Source organism: Fulvia fulva, chromosome 4, assembly GCF_020509005.1.
Source record: "Fulvia fulva chromosome 4, complete sequence".
Taxonomy (NCBI): Eukaryota; Fungi; Ascomycota; class Dothideomycetes; order Mycosphaerellales; family Mycosphaerellaceae; genus Fulvia; species Fulvia fulva.
In genome coordinates, this window is record NC_063015.1 from 2,203,663 (window position 1) to 2,221,553 (window position 17,891).

General features: G+C 54.6%; 6 protein-coding genes across 6 annotated transcripts; 5 read left to right on the forward strand and 1 right to left on the reverse strand.

Annotated features, from left to right (window-relative positions):
- Window positions 1-302: 302 nt before the first annotated feature.
- On the forward strand, window positions 303-1,597 carry CLAFUR5_04440 (Chromatin modification-related protein; the record flags this gene model as incomplete). Its single annotated transcript, XM_047903588.1, has 2 exons — window positions 303-858; window positions 927-1,597. The coding sequence occupies 2 exons, from the start codon at window positions 303-305 to the stop codon at window positions 1,595-1,597; spliced, it is 1,227 nt and encodes a 408-aa protein (XP_047760649.1).
- Window positions 1,598-1,800: 203 nt separating this feature from the next.
- On the reverse strand, window positions 1,801-3,180 carry CLAFUR5_04441 (Sterol carrier protein 2; the record flags this gene model as incomplete). Its single annotated transcript, XM_047903589.1, has 1 exon — window positions 1,801-3,180. The coding sequence occupies one exon, from the start codon at window positions 3,178-3,180 to the stop codon at window positions 1,801-1,803; it is 1,380 nt and encodes a 459-aa protein (XP_047760265.1).
- A 2,372-nt stretch (window positions 3,181-5,552) lies between these two features.
- CLAFUR5_04442 (Non-classical export protein) lies at window positions 5,553-6,105 on the forward strand (the record flags this gene model as incomplete). Its single annotated transcript, XM_047903590.1, has 2 exons — window positions 5,553-5,849; window positions 5,902-6,105. 2 exons carry the CDS (start codon window positions 5,553-5,555, stop codon window positions 6,103-6,105), a joined length of 501 nt encoding a protein of 166 aa, XP_047760260.1.
- A 757-nt stretch (window positions 6,106-6,862) lies between these two features.
- CLAFUR5_04443 (Sterol 3-beta-glucosyltransferase UGT80B1) lies at window positions 6,863-10,543 on the forward strand (the record flags this gene model as incomplete). The annotated part of the gene is made up of 1 exon (XM_047903591.1): window positions 6,863-10,543. One exon carries the CDS (start codon window positions 6,863-6,865, stop codon window positions 10,541-10,543), a length of 3,681 nt encoding a protein of 1,226 aa, XP_047760263.1.
- Window positions 10,544-11,123: 580 nt separating this feature from the next.
- On the forward strand, window positions 11,124-11,468 carry CLAFUR5_04444 (uncharacterized protein; the record flags this gene model as incomplete). Its single annotated transcript, XM_047903592.1, has 1 exon — window positions 11,124-11,468. The coding sequence occupies one exon, from the start codon at window positions 11,124-11,126 to the stop codon at window positions 11,466-11,468; it is 345 nt and encodes a 114-aa protein (XP_047760648.1).
- Window positions 11,469-13,355: 1,887 nt separating this feature from the next.
- On the forward strand, window positions 13,356-17,841 carry CLAFUR5_04445 (uncharacterized protein; the record flags this gene model as incomplete). Its single annotated transcript, XM_047903593.1, has 3 exons — window positions 13,356-13,611; window positions 13,662-15,616; window positions 15,775-17,841. The coding sequence occupies 3 exons, from the start codon at window positions 13,356-13,358 to the stop codon at window positions 17,839-17,841; spliced, it is 4,278 nt and encodes a 1,425-aa protein (XP_047760250.1).
- Window positions 17,842-17,891: the final 50 nt, after the last annotated feature.

Below are 17,891 nucleotides of genomic sequence, written 5' to 3' on the forward strand. Positions count from 1 at the left end.
GTGCTGGGAGCTCTTGCTGTTCCAGCTTCGCAGTTGCCGATCCCGACAGCGCGGCGCGGCGGGAGATCGTCATTCATGCCTGCCGCGGCTGCAAGCGCAACGGGAATGGCGCTAAGTTGGAAAGAGCCACCTTCGACTTGCATGTGACTGGCACTTTCCATCAAACATCATGACCAACACATCTCTTGTCATCTATCAGCGCGTCGCATAATACCCCACAGCGCAGACTGTCCACGCTGTCGGTATCCATTGGTCGACAGTGATACGCGCCACCTCTTAGGAGCTGAGACAACGCTCTCAATATGTCGCTGGCCAACCCGGAAGATGCCGCTTCTGTCCTGGAACAATTCACCCATGATATTGCCAACATCCCAGCTGAGATCACACATTTGATGGAAGAGATCCACGCCAAGGACTTAACAATAGCCGCTTTCAGAGATGAGATCAATAAGAGAGACAATCAGCTGCAGAAGTGGGTGCGACTCAATGGGGGCCATGTGCAAAACCCCAAGGAGGAACCGTTCTCAAAGACCATCAACGACTACTACGACAAATGCGAAATTCTCCAGGCCGAGAAATGCGGACTCTCCGAGAAGGCTATGATCGTGCTGGACAGACAGATCAAGCGTCTCGATGTTGGTCTACGAGGTCTCGCGCAGACTGAGCAGTTTCCCTCTGACTGGCCTGGCCCCAGTCTACTTACCGGAAGCGGTACGACGACAGGTGTGAATACGCCTGCGGCTGTGACATCTCAAGCGACCCCCTTGCAAGTTGTCAGTGGCAACATTGGCAGCACTGGTGGCGCTCCAAACATCGCCAACGCTGCGCAGATGCGTCTCGCACAGAATGCCGCTGGAGGTTAGTATCATAGTGCAATTGTGCATCAGATCCTACGATAATTACGTGCATGCTAACTATGCTATCAGGTGGCGCACGTGCCGTTGCAAGCGCTCAAACTCCGGTGACCCTCCCTCGTGGCCAGCGTGAAGGCAGCAGTGAAGCGAACAAGCGTAGGAAGCTGAACGCATCACTGGGTAACCTTCCAACAGCCTCAAGCGGTCTAAGGCAATCATCTCTCGGGCCAGGTACTCCCAAAGCCGGCACACCAGGACCCGGTCTCGCGGCTTCATCTCGAGCTGGCTCTGCACAACCAGCCGTTCCAGCAGGCAACAAGAAAGCTCAGCCTGCGCCCAGTAAGAGAGCACCTCCACAAGCCAGGAAAAGGACACGTCCTTCGGGCGCTACGAAGAAGAGCGATCGCCGCCGTCAACTCGCGCGTGATCGCGCCACTCCCAGCACCAACGCTTCCGTTTCTGACTCTGATGACGAATCTGCGTCGCCAACGCCATCGTCAATTATACGGAGCCAGAACGACGGCTCGGGAGAGGCACTTCTGGAAGAGGAAGATGACGAAACCATTTACTGTTATTGCAAGAAGGTTTCCTTCGGCGATATGGTCGGCTGTGATAACGATAATTGCCCTTACCAGTGGTTCCACTACAAGTGTGTTGGAGTTAGTGAAGAGCCCACAGGAGAGTGGCTGTGTCCTACATGTCGAGTCCTACCGCGGAACAAACTGAAGATTGAGAAGAATTGAGGATGCTCTCCAGCAGAGAGCGTGCGGCGCTGGCGTTGGCAGGATCCACAGCAAGTTAAGCAGCCATGCATAGTTCGAAGCATGAAATCTCACGTCCACTCAGTCTGCTTTCGTTTGACACAGATCCATCCACTCATAATCCGAAAGTGCTACGACCTGTTCTGTTTACATACAATGTTATCGCCCCATCACACGAACATCCCCTACAACCTCGACTGGATCAACTGCGGCGTATTGCTCAATGCATACTCCACGCCGAACTTCTTACTCAACACCTTCTTCGCCTCCGCCATACTCGGCGTCTTCGCCGCCGTGGCAGGGTTGTACGTCCAGTTCGTTCCCTTGATCGCCTGCTGATCACTCAACTTCTGGTTCTCCTTGCCATCAGCACGCTTATAGACATTGATGACCACACAACCACCCAGTCCAAGGTTGTGCTGCAGGGCCACCTTGGCAGGGACGTGTCTGGTGTTTGCCCACCCTCGCAACTGCCAGGTGAGCTCAGCGCACTGGGCTAGGCCTGTCGCGCCGAGGGGATGGCCCTTGGAGATCAGGCCACCTGAAGGGTTGACGATGGGGCCCTTGCCGCCGTAGGTGATGTCGCCGTTGCGGACCATTTCGTGGGCTTTGCCCTTTCCGGCGAAGCCGAGGCCTTCGAGGAGGATGAGTTCGTTGGCTGAGAAGCAATCGTGAAGCTCGCAGACTGCGATGTCTTTGGCGGTCACGCCGGCTTCTTTGTAAGCTAGCTGAACGGCGTTCTTGGTCATCCCGAAGCCACAGAGGTCCATCGCACTCTTGGAGTAAAGAGTCGGTGGGTCGGTTTGGAGCTGCTGTCCGGCCATGAGGATTGCTTGTGACATGAGGTGTGGGCGAGCCTTGAGGAAGCGTTCGGAGACGATGACTGCTGAGCCGGAGCCATCGCTAGTGGGACTGCATTGCAGCTTGGTAACTGGCCAGTGGATCATGGTTGAGTCCTTGATGTCCTTGAGGCTGTACTCCTGCTGGAATTGAGCGTACGGGTTTCTAGTGGAATGCTCGTGCGAAATGCGGCCGATCTCTGCAAAGTCATCCTCGTTGGCTCCATACTTCTCAATATACTCACGTCCAGCGTTGGCGAAGTACTGGGCGTTGCGAGGGCTGTCATGCTTGCCGTACTCCTCCTCTATCATCTTTGAGGAGAGCTCCATAGGAGACGGCCGGTCGTTCCAGCCACTCTTGATGCTTCCAGGTTGCATCTGCTCGAAACCAATGACCATGATGCAGTCCGCTGCACCGGATCGAACAAGAGTCCTGGCCATGTGCAGTCCAGTAGATCCAGTAGCGCAAGCATTGTTGGTGTTGTAAATGGGAATGCCACTCATGCCAAACTGGTAGAAGACTCTTTGGCCACTGCAGGTGTCTCCGTAGCAGAAACATGCCACGCCCATCTCGACATCATCGTAAGTGATCTGAGCATCTAGCATGGCTTTCACGCCGGCCTCAAAGCCCATCTCGACATAGCTTCGTGTTTGCCTGGGCTTGATGAACTTGGTGACGCCGACTCCAAGGACGTAGGCATTCTGCTGGGGCTTCTTGATCTCCATGTTGGTGCTTGTCACTATGGTGGTGAATGTGCTGTATTATTATTGTCGTCTTGTTCTCCAAGCTTACATGTATGTATTCGGTCGAGTCGAGAAGGCCGACAGTAATACGGTAATGGCGGCTCTTCCCCGCTGTGAAACAAGGTTCAAGGCCGAGGTGAAGGACGGTCCTGGATGGAATGCTTTGCAGGAACAACTTCTTGCCGAGTGATGATTTCAACGCTCACACATCCGATGGAGTACAGAGGACGCAAAGTACGGTGGCAGACCAGAGCTGCACGGCAGACGTAGAGAACAGACTGGCAAGGTGCGATTCGTTCGGCGCCGGCGCTCTGCCACGTTCATCGCCACTGCGCTTCGATTAAGGATATCATGCAAGCCTGCTGCTGCCTCTTCCAGGAGGAACGATGCGTTCGCAGCGTTGACCGCGACGCACTGCAATCGGGTCGTCTCGCATCTCATGCGGATAGCATTTGATCCATCGGCGACTGGAGCGTTGGCAGGCGCATTGCTGGAGAAGGCTTGGTTGTAGCCATGGGCTGACAGCTCCTGTAGTTGTACATGGTAGAACTAGATGTTGCCCGACTAGCAGGCTCGCTGCAAAAGTCATCATCAGATTTTCTTTGTCGCACGCTTCAACTTATCAAGCGCCGAGGATTATTGCTGCGCTGTGATGTCTGCGAGGTTGTGGTGACGAAGAGGCCGTGCTGACCTCGTGCACGATCGCCCCACTGCTGTTGAAAACAAGATTCGACAACATCCATGGCCATGGATGTCAGTGCTGAAAACCTTCACAGCTTTGAAATGAATCAAATGATGAACGCGTCCGCGTCCTGGGTCGTCCGTAGCCGTTTTCTATTGCATGCACGTTCGTTGGCGCTTCACGTACAGTCCTGGGCATAGTTTTTACAACCCCCGTTCTTCCACCTTTCCTCATTAGGAAGGATGTATCCACTGCTTGGCGTAGCTCACCACCTGGTGTGTCCTCCATTGTTGGCTATTACTGCCTCGTAGCGTTCTCGCATACTCTTGCATATACGTTGTATGTCCTCAGGTGTGAGCTTGGCCCATTCAATCTTGATAACAGCTATTACCTCATCTCGTGTTGTAGGAAAATGAGCACCTACCCTATGCTTAAGAAGAGCCCATAGATTCTCAATAGGGTTGAGATCTGGTGAATTGGCTGGCCATTCCATAAGGTGTAGGCCCTTCTCCTTGAATAGACTCACCGTTGCCTTCGCCTTGTGGATTGAGGCGTTGTCTTGCATAACAGTGCAGTCCTGCGAGCCTGTTGACACTCGCTGCTTCTTAATTGCCGTGTGGATAAGAGGGACAATCTGGCTGCGATACACCTCACCGTCGACAGAGCCCTTCTCGAATATATGGACTTCCATAGGTCCATCTGCAGAGATACAGCCCCATATCATACAGGCTGAGAACTTGCGGAAGCGTGCTGTAAGACAGTGTTCGTGATAAGCCTCATCTGCCCTACGTGTCACATAGACCTGTCCGAATATTCCACACCTGAATGAAGCTTCATCTGTCCAAAGGACCTGAGCCCACTGTTCCACTGTCCATTTAATATGAGCCCTTGCCCATCGAAGCCGTGCCTCCTTATGTTTCCCAGTCAACAACGGCTTGCGTGTTGCGACATATCGTGAGAAGCCCTCCTTCTCAAACGCAGCTCTTACTGTCCGGACGTCGCTGAAGATGCCCTCTATCGCGGCAATCTGTTCGTATCGCAGGCGGCGGCTGTTAGCATCAGTGGTGGCTCGATGGACAAGTCGCTGACGCTTGGAGGTGTTGATTACAGGTAGTGGGCCTCTCTTCTTCGGTGTGGAAGGTGGCACTCTTTCAAGCCGTGAGATTACTGAAGAGACAGAGCCTTCGTTAGTGTGAAGGGCGTCTGCAATCTGCTGCAGCGGCCAGTGGGCGTGTTTGTGAAGAGACCACATCTCGCCCTTCTCGAATTCGGTAAAGACGCGTCCCTTCGGCATTGTGGCGATAGATAGCGCGTGTGTGAGTGTGTGGATAATGAGATTGAAGGTAGCAACACCTCCTGAGATGGACATGGATAGCCGGAAGGGGTTAGCGAAAATACAGGGGTTGTAAAAACTATGCCCAGGACTGTACGATACATACATGCATTAAAGTTTGCCTGAGCCGTGGCCCGATCGCTCCTACGTCACAACAAGCTGCTCTGCTACAAGTCAGCAGTGAGCTCCCTCTCCTCCATCTTTCCCTTCCACACGCCACACCACCACAGACGACACCACCGGCTTCTGCACTGCCCTGGTCTCCACCCTGCGACTCGAGATCCTACCTCACGGATCCTATAGCACACCTCAGCAGTACATCCTAACAACACCGCCGCAATGAAGATCGTCAACCTCGCCCTCAGGGCGCTGCAGTTCTTTATGGCCCTCCTGATCATGGCCATCATCGGTAACGCCATCGCCATGGGCGCCGACTCACCCGTCAACAACTACACCATGTTCTGCGCAGCGTTCGCAATGCTATGCCTCTTCTTCCTGCTGCCGGCGACGTTCAAGGAGGAGTGGAGCGTGATGCCATTCCTGCCATTCGTCCTCGATCTACTCCTGGTCCTCTTCTGGTTCTGCGGTGCAGTTGCTCTTGCTGCTGAGCTCGGTGTACACAGCTGCAACAACGACGTACGTTGAATTAACATCCGCGACACGTTTCGCATGCTGACCTCTGACACAGGACTACGTCTCCTCGAACCGTGTCATCCGTGGCGCACGCAACCAGCACAGCGCATGCCGAGAGGCACAAGCAAGCTGCGCATTCCTTTGGTTCGGGTGGGCCTGCTTCGTCGGCTCTGCCGCCATCACTGGTATGGCTATGCGTGGTGGAGGCGCTCCCCGAGGCGGCATCCGTCGCGGTGGCCCGGTTATGAGCCAGGTCTAAGCGCAAGATGTTATGGGTCATGCACACTTCAGAGATCAATGTGCACGGTGTACGACTGGAAACGACGATCTTGGTTCATCAATGCGATTCAGCGAGCCGACACTAGAGGCGAGCTTCGATGGCGTTTCATTGAGGAGGAAACAGAACTTTCATGCCACGTCAAGATACCTTTTTCGTAATGTGTATACGATGCGAACGAATGAGAAACAGTAACTATCGCACTGCCGTCACCACCGCCTTCCACTTTAATCGTGAGCTTCTCGTCATGAGAAGCGATGATTGTCTCCCAGCTGCTGTCCTCGCCGCTTCATCTGGAATGCTGGTCGCTTCGTGCATTCCTCCAGAGGCGACTCGACCGAATGCATGCAGCTGCTCATGTGCCTGTCGCTCGTGACATCAGACAGAGCTCCAAAAGTCTATAGCTTCCGGTCGGACATTTGAAGGTTCATCTTGGTGGAAAGCTTGACTTGACCAATGTACGTCGAGCCATGCCCTTCCGGACAGTGAGTTGTCGCCGTCGCTGCTTAGCGATTCCCGTAAAGCGTTCATGTGAACAATGACGGCGTTCTGACATAACTCGCGACTTGTTTGACCCCTGTCGTCACCATATGGCATATGCAGAGCGTGTGAACTAATCACAGGCCCGGAATATCGGATGTGCTTGCGCGAGTCTCACATGGTCGGACGTGTGTTTCGATAGCGACCTACAAGGCTGCAAGTCGCGCCGCGGCGTCTCAAACCCAGAACTGCAGCGACCATGGCGTCGCCGGTTGGCCCGCCGGAGAGTGTAAGACATGCAACGACTCCCGCTGTGCTTCAAGATGAGGCTGGGACGTCAATATTGCCCACCGAGAACCTTCCCGGCGTGGACTTTGGAGCTCACTTGAGAGAAGAAAAGGTAGTGGAAGACGATACTACTATCGTAGGAGAACAACAAGATACGGGCTCATACTTCGCGGGAGCCACACGGCAGTCAGACGTACCGAAGCCGACCAGGAACATCAGCCCGGACGAGGCTACCTACCATAATCCGGTGCCTGCATTGAAGCGAGGACGCACAGCGCCGGCACATGATTACAGAAGACCGACCGCTCTCGCGAGAAGCAGTACGTTACTACAAAACATGCGGCGACGCCAGCCCAGCGAGGCATATCAGTACCAGTTCGATCCAATGTCGTCCGCCTCCGATACAAGCTCGTCCGAAGATGAGGGCATGGTGAAAGAGAGGAAGAAGAGGCCCCAGGCAAAGCGTGTGGAGAACACCGCTAGCAAGAAGGAACAGCAGGAACAACAACAAGCGAACCAAGATGCGAAGAAAGGTCGCTCGTACTCCAAGTTCCATATTGACAACGATCATTTCAGGACCAAGGGCAAAGTCTCTAAGAGGGACGGCTGCCTTAACATCTCCATGCATGAGACTGCAAATACTGGATACCTAGCTAAGGCATTGGGTCAGACGATCAAGCATCGTATCGATATACCGAATCGAAGAACCCAAGGGAGGAAACACCGGCAGCATCTTCATGACCATCCAGAGGCTGATGCTGATGCACTACCAATTGCATCTTCCTTGCATACCAATGTCAAGCGACCGAAACTGAACCTAGTCATAATGGTGATTGGCAGCCGGGGAGACATTCAACCTTTTCTGAAGATTGGCAAGATATTGAGAGACGAATACGGGCATCGAGTACGAATCGCGACACACCCGACTTTCCGAGACTTCGTCGAGAAGGAAACCGACCTCGAGTTTTTCAGCATTGGCGGAAATCCATCGGAGCTTATGGCCTTCATGGTGAAAAATCCTGGACTCATACCTGGACTGCAAACAATCAAGGAAGGTGAGATACCTCGAAGGAGAGCTGCAATGGGTGAGATGTTCGAGGGCATGTGGCGCGCTTGCATCAACACGACAGACAACGAGAAGGATGCACAAAACCTCAAGATGATCGGTGAGAAAGAGCCATTCATCGCGGACGCAATCATAGCGAATCCGCCATCTATGGCTCACGTCCACATTGCCGAAAGACTTGGAATTCCGTTACACATCATGTTCACGTTCCCCTACAGTCCGACCCAGGCTTTTCCACATCCCCTGGCGAACATTCGGACGTCGAAAAGCAACGTGGACGAGTCCTACGTCAACTTTATGTCGTATCCTCTGGTAGAGATGATGACGTGGCAAGGCTTGGGCGACATTGTCAACAAGTTCCGAGTCAAGACGCTCGGTCTCGAGCCGGTCAGCTCCCTGTGGGCTCCTGGAGCTCTCTACCGCATGAAAGTGCCATACACATACATGTGGAGTCCTTCCCTGGTCTCGAAGCCGTCCGATTGGGGTCCGGAAATTGATGTCTCTGGCTTTGTTTTCATGGAACTGGCCAAGAACTTCAAGCCCGAGCAAGATTTACTCGACTTCCTCGAAGCTGGAGAGCCACCTATTTATATTGGTTTTGGAAGCATCGTGGTGGACGACCCTAACACTTTCACGGACATGATCTTCAAGGCGACGAAGATGGCCGGAGTGCGCGCTCTGGTCAATAAGGGTTGGGGAGGCCTTGGGCAGAGCAACGAGGATACACCAGACAACATTTTCATGCTTGGTAACACTCCACATGACTGGCTCTTTCCCAAGGTGAAAGCTGTAGTGCATCATGGCGGCGCTGGCACAACTGCGATTGGTCTCAAGCTGGCCAAACCAACTATGATTGTGCCCTTTTTCGGCGATCAGCCCTTCTGGGCAGCACGCGTAGCAGAAGCTAAAGCAGGAGCCCACGAAGTCACACCTTGGAAGAGACTCACAGCAGAGAAGCTTGCGGAGGGTATTAAGCAATGCTTGGCAGAAGAGGCGCAGCGTAACGTGCAGAAGATGGCCGATGGCATTGCGGCGGAAGGAGACGGGGCCGCCAATGCTTGCACATCATTCCACAGATCGTTACCTCTGGCCGGAGCTCAAAACATGCGGTGCTCGATTCTCGACGACAGGACAGCGACTTGGGCCTTGAAGGGTTCATCGCTACGTTTGTCACCGCTGGCGGCTGAGATTCTCCTCGAACGCGGCAAGATCAAGCCTAGCGACCTCAGGCTGTTCCGTGTCTACAGCTGGAACGACTTCGATGGCGCGGGTGAGCCAATCACCGGCACAGCCGGGGCCCTGATAGACTCGTTCACAGAGATAGGCGGTGGCGTAGGAATGGTGCCGATTCGAGTGGCACAGCACATGAAAAAGCGGACGGAGCACGAACGTAAGAAAGCGACCATCCAGAGGCGAAAGCAGGAGCGTAAAGCAGAGAAAGAAAAGAGTAAGGCCGTCAAAGCTGGCACAGAGACAGCTACATCTACCCAAAGACCAGCCAACAACAGAGCGGAAACGTCAAACACGTTGGGGTCTAAGATGTCCGCGGATCCGACGACGCCGCTGGCCATGGAGCTGGTGAGAGATTTCGAAGAAGGTATCAAGCGGTCGGGCGCTGCCTTGTTGACCATGCCCAATGATCTGCACGTGGCTATTGCTCAAGGCTTCCATAACGCACCAAGACTATGGGGAGACGCCACAGTCAGAAAGCCTGTGCGCATCACTGGCTTCAAGACTGGCTGCAAAGCTGCTGGGAAAGAATTCACCTACGGCATCTACGACGCTTGGACCGGCCTCGTCACACAGCCAGTTGGTGGGTTTCGCGATGCCATCACTGTTCCGGGAAAGGTAGGTGGGACAGTCCATGGTTTTGGCAAAGGTGTTGGCGGCTTCGTGCTCAAGAACATCAGTGCCGTCGTGTCACCGCCTGCATATATCGGTAAAGGTGCCATTGTCTACCTCAAGAAGAAGAGCGAAGGCAAAGGCCCTGGTTCCAAGGCATATATTAGGCGAGCCCATTTCATAAGAGGCCAGAAAGACGTGGAGGCTTTACGTTTCTCGGAAGATCCAAAGAAGAACCAACAGCTGCAGGAGATGGAGGACGAGGTCACCGAGGGATGGAAGATCTATGAGGAGATTTGGACAACCGCGCACAATCAGTATGGCGACATTGGCGGCAATGTGGTTGGCAAAGTGAAGCTCCATCGAGAGAAGAAGCGATGGGAGCACGCAGGTGCACTCGAGAACAAATACACGGCACAAAGAGCGCTTCAGGTCAGGCTCACGGGTGAAGACATGGACAAGCACTTTGCGAAGCGCCGGAAGGAGATTGCCATCGCTTCAGCTCCTCGAGCTCCCGCGATGGACCAGCCGAGTACCTACGAAGAACATTCTGACGTGTTTCCGAACGGCATGAAGATACGTACGCCTGATCCGCCATCAAATCAGGACAACAAGGACGGCGAATCAGATGATGGAGTTGCAAAGACGCCAGAAGGAGACCATGGCGAGAACACTGATGTCGCTACCCCGACGAGGATGATCACAAAGCTACATCAACCACAAGCACATCATCGACCAAAGTAAAGATGGGCCAGATTGGTGGCATGAAGAAGATGGACGGCGGGCCACGTCCGTTTGTCGGTAGGGTCACGGCCGCTTGATTTTGCTATGTGGGCGATTCGACAGCACTCTAGCGTGGCGTTGGAGAGGTCAAGGGATTATCTGTATAACACATGTAAGACTATAATCATGAGCTCGTCCGATCACGATCGAGCGAGAGCTATAGACAAAAGAGGTGGCCGACGTGCTCTCGAACAGTAATAGTGACAGCAAGCGTTGCGGAACAGGCCCGGTACCTTCGACACTGTTAGTCTATCCGAGACAAGGCGCATTACTGTACCTCTACTTCTCTAGCGATAGCTATGCTTCACTATCGTCTTCGTCGCAGCTCAAGGATGGTCCGACTCTTGTATAGGCGGCAGTCTCTTCGGTCCATAGCCCTTGGAGACAGAAAGTTCGACGGAATGTCCTTGGCAGCTTGGCATGTTCATTGTGCCGAAGTGTATACTGCACCACTCATGAACCTCTTTGAACTTCGATCGTTCCTTTCGACGGTAGCTCTCCAACAACACGTAAAGCGTCACTACCAACTCTCGTTGGCATCATGGCCTTCCTGAACGAGGATAGCCACACACCCGACCTTCCCGAGATAGGCTCACTTCAGCTGTCCGAGTCGCCCACCGACAGCCTAGATGCGGCAGACGACAGTTGGGTGTATCCTGTGCCACTCTCCCACTCCAACGAGCTATGGAGCTGCACCTATTCTCACGAAGCAGTGATTGCTGCGTTCAAAGACTACTATGCATTCTTGACACGAATGTACCTTGACGAGGACGATGTTATTACACCACCGGTGTCCGGGTGGCCCGATATCACGGCAGACGTATTGAAGGATTTGGGGAAAGCCGATGAAGTTGTGGCCTCGCCTCGCAGCATCCCCTACACATAGGCAGACCCCGATGGCGATCGCATTGGGAGTATGTCGCGATTCGCTCTCGGGCTCCATTGGCTAAGTCTGTATAGGTGCTGGATGGCGCCAATTCACTGACTGGAATTCTCATTGTGCACACGCGAATAAGCACGGAGGTCGGGTGACCTACGAACCCGACCCCTGCGTCTACCGATCGGTGCCTTCTCATATCGTCAGCATCTGCGACTACGTGAGCAGCATATTTCTGGACACTCAGCTGGGTATAATATACTTCACCGAGTGTCCCAACGAGATCGCCTTGGACCCGAACTTGCCATTCAAGCCTATCTCTGACCAGATTGATGAGTACTTTCCTGCCGATGAGCGGGACTGACGGGAAGTGAGTACGGCTGGCCTGATCTCGAGGGAGGGTATAGCAAGGAGGAGTGCATGGATGCTGTCGAGAAGGTCGTTGCAGAGCTATGTCCGGATTTGCTCATACCCATGGCGATCTAAGCGTTCAGATGACCCAACAGTCGCTTTTGGCAGAGTCCTTTTTGAAGAAGGTGCTGTGCCCAAGCCAGCTTGTGTAGCGGGGCAGGCGATATCGATGCTGCGCAAGCAGTCTCTAGACACGAGACGCCGTGTATTGGACAATGTACGGATCCAGGCCGGCCGGCATCTTCAATGTCGAAAGCCGTAAGTCCCAGTGACGACAGCAATCTTGAAGGATGCCAGGCCTTCATCACGAAAACACACTCTATGGCGCAATCGCCCAGCCACAATGTCTAGCTCGTCAAGTGAACAATTCGGCCGTGTCGGTGTGGCGAGTACTCATTCTGCCGCCTCAGAGCGCTCCCTCGGTGCCTTCCAAACCATCATGACCCTGATAGCCATCAAGCAGCCAATAATCCTCACGCAGACTAAAGTGCAAGATCCCCACTCCCCGTCGAACGACCCCTGGCGGACTCCCAGTGACCTGATAGTTCGAGAAGACCACAGCTGTAGTCTCGCTCTGGATGGAAGTGCTCACAGTTTTGACGCGGACTATCTAACCTTAGTGAGAGTGTGGTGTCAGGTGGGACCGTGCAGCACATGGGGAAGACTTCTAGCTGCATGCTACCAAAGGCCGATTCTTTCCGACGTCCCAGTCACGTGCCGACGCAGCTTGTCTCGTGGACTTCCTTACATACTTTGGCGTTGTGTGCAGACGTCAAATTGGAAGTTAGCACATGCGGCTCCCCGATGCAATCTCGTTGCTCGGGAGCAGAAAGGCTCCTTCCTTGAGCCGCGTCGGATCGGCACGGCGGCAGAGCATCGCACCCAACAGCAGCTCGACACGTCGCGTCTTTCGCGTCTTTGGACCGTCTCAAGTTTCAACATGGGTGTGGCACAGACTTTTCGTGCTGCACCGCTATTCTTCTCTGGCGTCGACAACAAGCTGCCCACCAGCCCACCACACTGACCCGGCAGACAGGCACGCCCACTCTGTCGTCCGACGTGGTTCCACTCGCACCGCTGCTGCTCTGTCACTGGTCCTCTTGACCCAACACCTCACCTTCCCCCGTGCTCGGCAGTATGCGCGCGTCTCTGTATTTCCCAATCCTCCACCCGAAGAGCAACACGATTGACCAGCGTGCGACCCGATCTCGAATCGCTTCGACGCTGCCTCTCTCATCCCTGTCCGCTATCGTCGAAACCTCTCTCCTTGGTCTGCACTTCCAGCGAACATGTGCCCGGACTTACAACCCAAATTGCACGTCATCCCACGGTCTCGTGGGTACGAAAGAGGATAACTTCTATCTATCATTGCTGTCCTGCCATGTCACACGAGTGGGAAAGACTGTTCCCTTCTTCGATGCTAGTCGCCCTTGAGCCGTGATAGCGCTGTGCTAGCTGCATAGAGCTCCACCCTCTGCTGGAAGCATGTCTGTCAGCCACCTCGATGCTATCAAGAAGAAGTATGGCTTTCAGACTTTGAATGTTGCAACATGGCGAGACCCGAATTTAAGCGTACACCCGGCGAGAGGCGGACCTAAGGGACCCACGATATCACCAGACTTGGCTGCGAAGCCATTCGAGCTGACATACAAGGTCCGGATCAAGCCCCCGCCGCCTCCTCCAGAGCCCACGGACGACGAGCAGTCAGGAGGCGACGAGGAGGCTATTTCTGAGTCAGCAGGTCAGTGTGTGAATGCCTGTCAACATGAACTTTCTCTCACAATCTCACAGCACCTGTCGATTCGCCAATTGAGCAATCGCCACCAGAACCACAAGCGCCAAGTAACCATCTCGAGATTACTGACGCTGGACCACCTCCTGAAACGACGCCGGAGCCCACGGAGCAGAGTCCACCAGCGGAGACAGTGCCTGTGGAAAGTATCCCACCCGAAATATCACCTGAAGCAGCGTTTCCAGCACCGGCCGAAGTGCTAGATGATCAGCTGGGTACGAACGAGGTAGCTGGCGGTGACAATATTGATTCTGCTGCGCCGGTCGATACCACGACGCCCAATGAAGCTCCAGCGGTCGATGATATTCAAGCCCCACCCCCTGCACCTGACCCTCCGCAAGTCGCATTAGATCCAGACGAAATCGTCGAGATTGTCGAGGGCACGCCGGGCAGTTTCCCCGCTGCCGAAGAAGAAACGCCACAACTTGATGCCCCGAGCACACTGGAAGACACCAGTACACCCGAAGACTCGGCTATCGAAGTTCCACCACCTGCGCCTGAGCCTCCTTCCGCCCCGACCGAGGATCTTGGTCCAAACGAGGTTATCACCGTCGAAGAGCCTGCTGCGCCTGGCGAGAAGAGTCCGAAAATTGTGCAGTTCGCAACTGGCACCCCTGACCCCAAGCCAACCCACAGAAAGAAGAAGATGGCGAAGGGATCGAAGAACAAAAAGAAGAAGACGACTGTGGACGTGTCCGGTAAGGGATCCCCCGATGATATCGTTGCTATCGAAGAGCCGGCGCCTGTGCAAACAGAGTCAATAGTGGAGGTTCCTTTTGAGGTACCAGATGCTGCTGGCGAAGCTATGGAGCCCGCAAACGCTTCTGGAGAGCACAGTACGGTGGCGGAACCAATCCTTGACGAGGTACCAAGTGCGGAAGAGCCGATACCAGAACCACCGACGATCGAGAAAAGTGTTGATGCTCTTGATCAAGCCGCCATTGCGGAAATTGTGGCACCCGTCATCATCGAGGAGGCTCCACCTGCAAAGGGGAAGTCGAAGAAGAAGAAAGGGTCCTCGAAAAGTACCAAGGATGCACCATTACTGCCACCATCGGAAACTCTCCCATTAGAGGATCCTGTTGCTCTAGACGATCCTGCCCCAGCAGAGGATTCTACCCCTTCAGAGAATCCACTCCCCTCAGAAGCCTCGGAGTCTATCGCTGTCGATGCCGCACCAGAAATAGCTGCTCCCCCGTCAGAAAACCCAGAATCCATCATCGTCGAGGCTTTGCCAGAACCAGCTGCTGTCGAAGTCCCGAAAGCAAAATCGAAGGACAAAAAGAAAAAGAAGTCGAAAGGCAAGTCCAAGGGAGCGGAGTCACCACCAGTCATTACCATACCTGCTGGGCTAGGGATCGACTTGAGCGACATTCTGCCTGATGAAACACCTTCGGAACCCTTCCTGGATGATCCTGCAGGCGAGGCCAAGGTAGATGTGAGCTCATCAGCCGAGGGATTACCACAAACGGAGACCATGGAGCTCAAGCAAGAAGAAGGCGAGGTCATACAGCCTATCGAGGAGTCAGAACCACCCGCAGCTGGGGACGAGCCGTCTTCCGCGGACCAGGGCTTGGCACTGTCTGGATCGGTGGCCGAGGACAACCCTGCTGAGCCTAAAGCTGAGGCTACGACGAGCAACAAAAGCGATGTCGATACCCATGCGGATGAACCCGCGAGCCCTGAGCCTGATGTGACGACCGACTCTGTTGAACAGCCCTCTGAGGCTGTCCAGGTTGTCGTTGACGAGGAGAGTCCCAACGACGCCACTATGAGTGCCCCATATGAGGACGAGGGAGCTTTGTCTCCTGATGAGGACGAGCACATTGAGGAAAGCACTCGTTCAGACAGTGCTGTTGACGTTGACAGTTGGAAGGGCAGTGTAGACGACGTTGATGTCGATGGGCTGGATGAGGGCACGGTAGCAGATCAGCCGGACGAGTTGGACGCTTGGGTACGTCACTGAAGGGTACCTGGTATCGGGCAGTGGCTTAGACCATAGTGGAGCGTGCGAGACATGCGCTGCACGACGCGCCCTCTCTACCGCTTACACTACAGTCTAAGACACTGCTACGTGGTTCTCGAGTATGGCTAACACCCTTCTGTTTGTAGGATGAACAACTATCTGACAGCGAGTCCGAGGAAGGTTCGGTTGACGAAGCAGAGGTGGAGCTCGACGCTGCTGGTGACAGCATTGATTTGGCTGACGAAGATGATGAGTCTTCTCCAGGAAGTTTGCAGGAACCTGGTGCAATCGTGGAGGAAACACTCGAGCAAGACGATGAAACCGAAGCTAAACCTGATGGAACTGTCGAGGTGTCCCTGGAAGATGTAGCTGCACCTGAGCCGTTGAAGGTGGACCCTGAGGCTGATCGACCGGATGTTATTGACGAAGTGTCGCCAGGGATTGATGACAAGCAGGTGGAGGAAGTCACTCCGGTACCCGACGCTGCTTTGGCTGAGGAGCCAGCATTGGATGAACCACAGCTCGAAGAAGAATTTGCGGCTGATTCAGGCAGCGACTCAGAGGACGAAGCGCCCGGCAGCGATGGAGTACCTGAGGAGTCTGAAGTCAAGGATCCCGCGGAAGCTGAGTCGAATAAAGATGACCCAGTGGAGGAAGTCCCGCCAGAGGATGACCCCAAGGACGATGCACCAGCGAGTAGTGAGGCCGCGGTCGAGGTTGCAGCAGAGGAAGCTCTGGACGAAGGCAGCAGGCTTGCTAGCGACGAGACCACCGAAGTTTTGGATGACTCTGGCGAAGGCAATGATGCAGTCGGCGAGACAGTCGCTGAGGAAGTCACGGAGGGTAATAACCCAGATGATATCATTATCAGCGATGATGCCAAGGTACCCAATGAGACGCCAGAACAAGCTCCCCAGCCAGACGACCAAGAGCAGGCTGCCGAACCACCGGTCGAAGGTACATCAGCTGAGGTTGTCGAGGAGAGCACTCCTGACGTCGCAGTCATTGCAGCGGAGATCGAAGATGCGCCTCTGGAGAAGAGCACGGATGCACCGCAATCACCAGTTCTGGAGGCGTCCGAGGGGGGTTCGGGTGAGCCAGCGGAGATGAATGGCGGCAATTTAGCAGCTGAAGAAGCGAGTGCGCCGCCAGACGTACCAGGAGAGCAGGACATTGTCGATCCATCACCTCAGCCGGAGACAACTCCTGCAGAAGCAGTATCCGAGCCAGAATTAGCTCCTAGTGAACCTGTTCCGGAGGTCAGCGCAGCGGAGCCTTCCATCCCAGAAGAACCACCATTGGTCGAGACTATCGTAGTCGAACCCGCCAAGAAAGAGGAGCCTAGCCAAGATGCGCCTCCGTCACCACAGCTCAGCAGAAGCAGCGGCAGCAAGCACAAAGCCGAGCATTGGAAGAGAGAGCACAAGAAGCGTAGCTCAAGCGATTCCAAAAAGTCATCCGACAAGTCACGATCGAGCAAACCAGTACGACTGCCTGACGGACTTAGGTCGACCCGGGACAGGTCGCATCGATCATCGTTGATGACAGCAGAAGAGCTCGCGGCACGCGCAAGACGCCGCGAAGAGCGTAAGGCACTCGAAATCGCTCGCATCCAGGAAGAAGAGCGCCGCATTGCTGATGAGGAGGAGCTCCGCCGTATTCGTCACGAAGCTCGACGTGCTGCTCGCAAGGCTGCCGCAGAGGAGGCTACCAGAATCGCCAAAGAAGAGGCCGAAGCCATTGCACGGAAGGAAGCTGAACGACGGAGACGCCATCGCGAGGTGCGCGAAATTGATCGGCCTCGACCAAGGAGGGAGAGCAAGTCTTCATCTTCGAGCATACCAAAGCTACTTGGCTTCTCCCTCGGCCAATCGTCTGTCAGAACCAGCAACCATCATGTAAAATCTGCTTTCAGAGTAGGAGATGACGAAAGACCCGGTACCAGCACTTCCAGCAAGGACGTGCTGAGAGATGAAGTGCCGAGGACTGAGTCGCCGACTCTGCCGGGTAGTGGCTCGCATGGCAGTAGGGAGGGAGGCAGCTCGGGTCATCATCGAAGACATCGACACCACCGATCTGAAAGTGATCGTCCAGAGCCGAGGAGGAGGGAGAGCGAGCGGCATGATAGTGGGCGGAGTGATGAGAAGCGACGACGTAGGCCTGCTGCGCCAGAGCAGAAGCCGAAGTCGTTCTTGGGGAGACTGTTTGCGTGAGGGGAGCAACTTTTTGATGGGTGTCTTGTTACCACTTTCGGTTCTGTGTA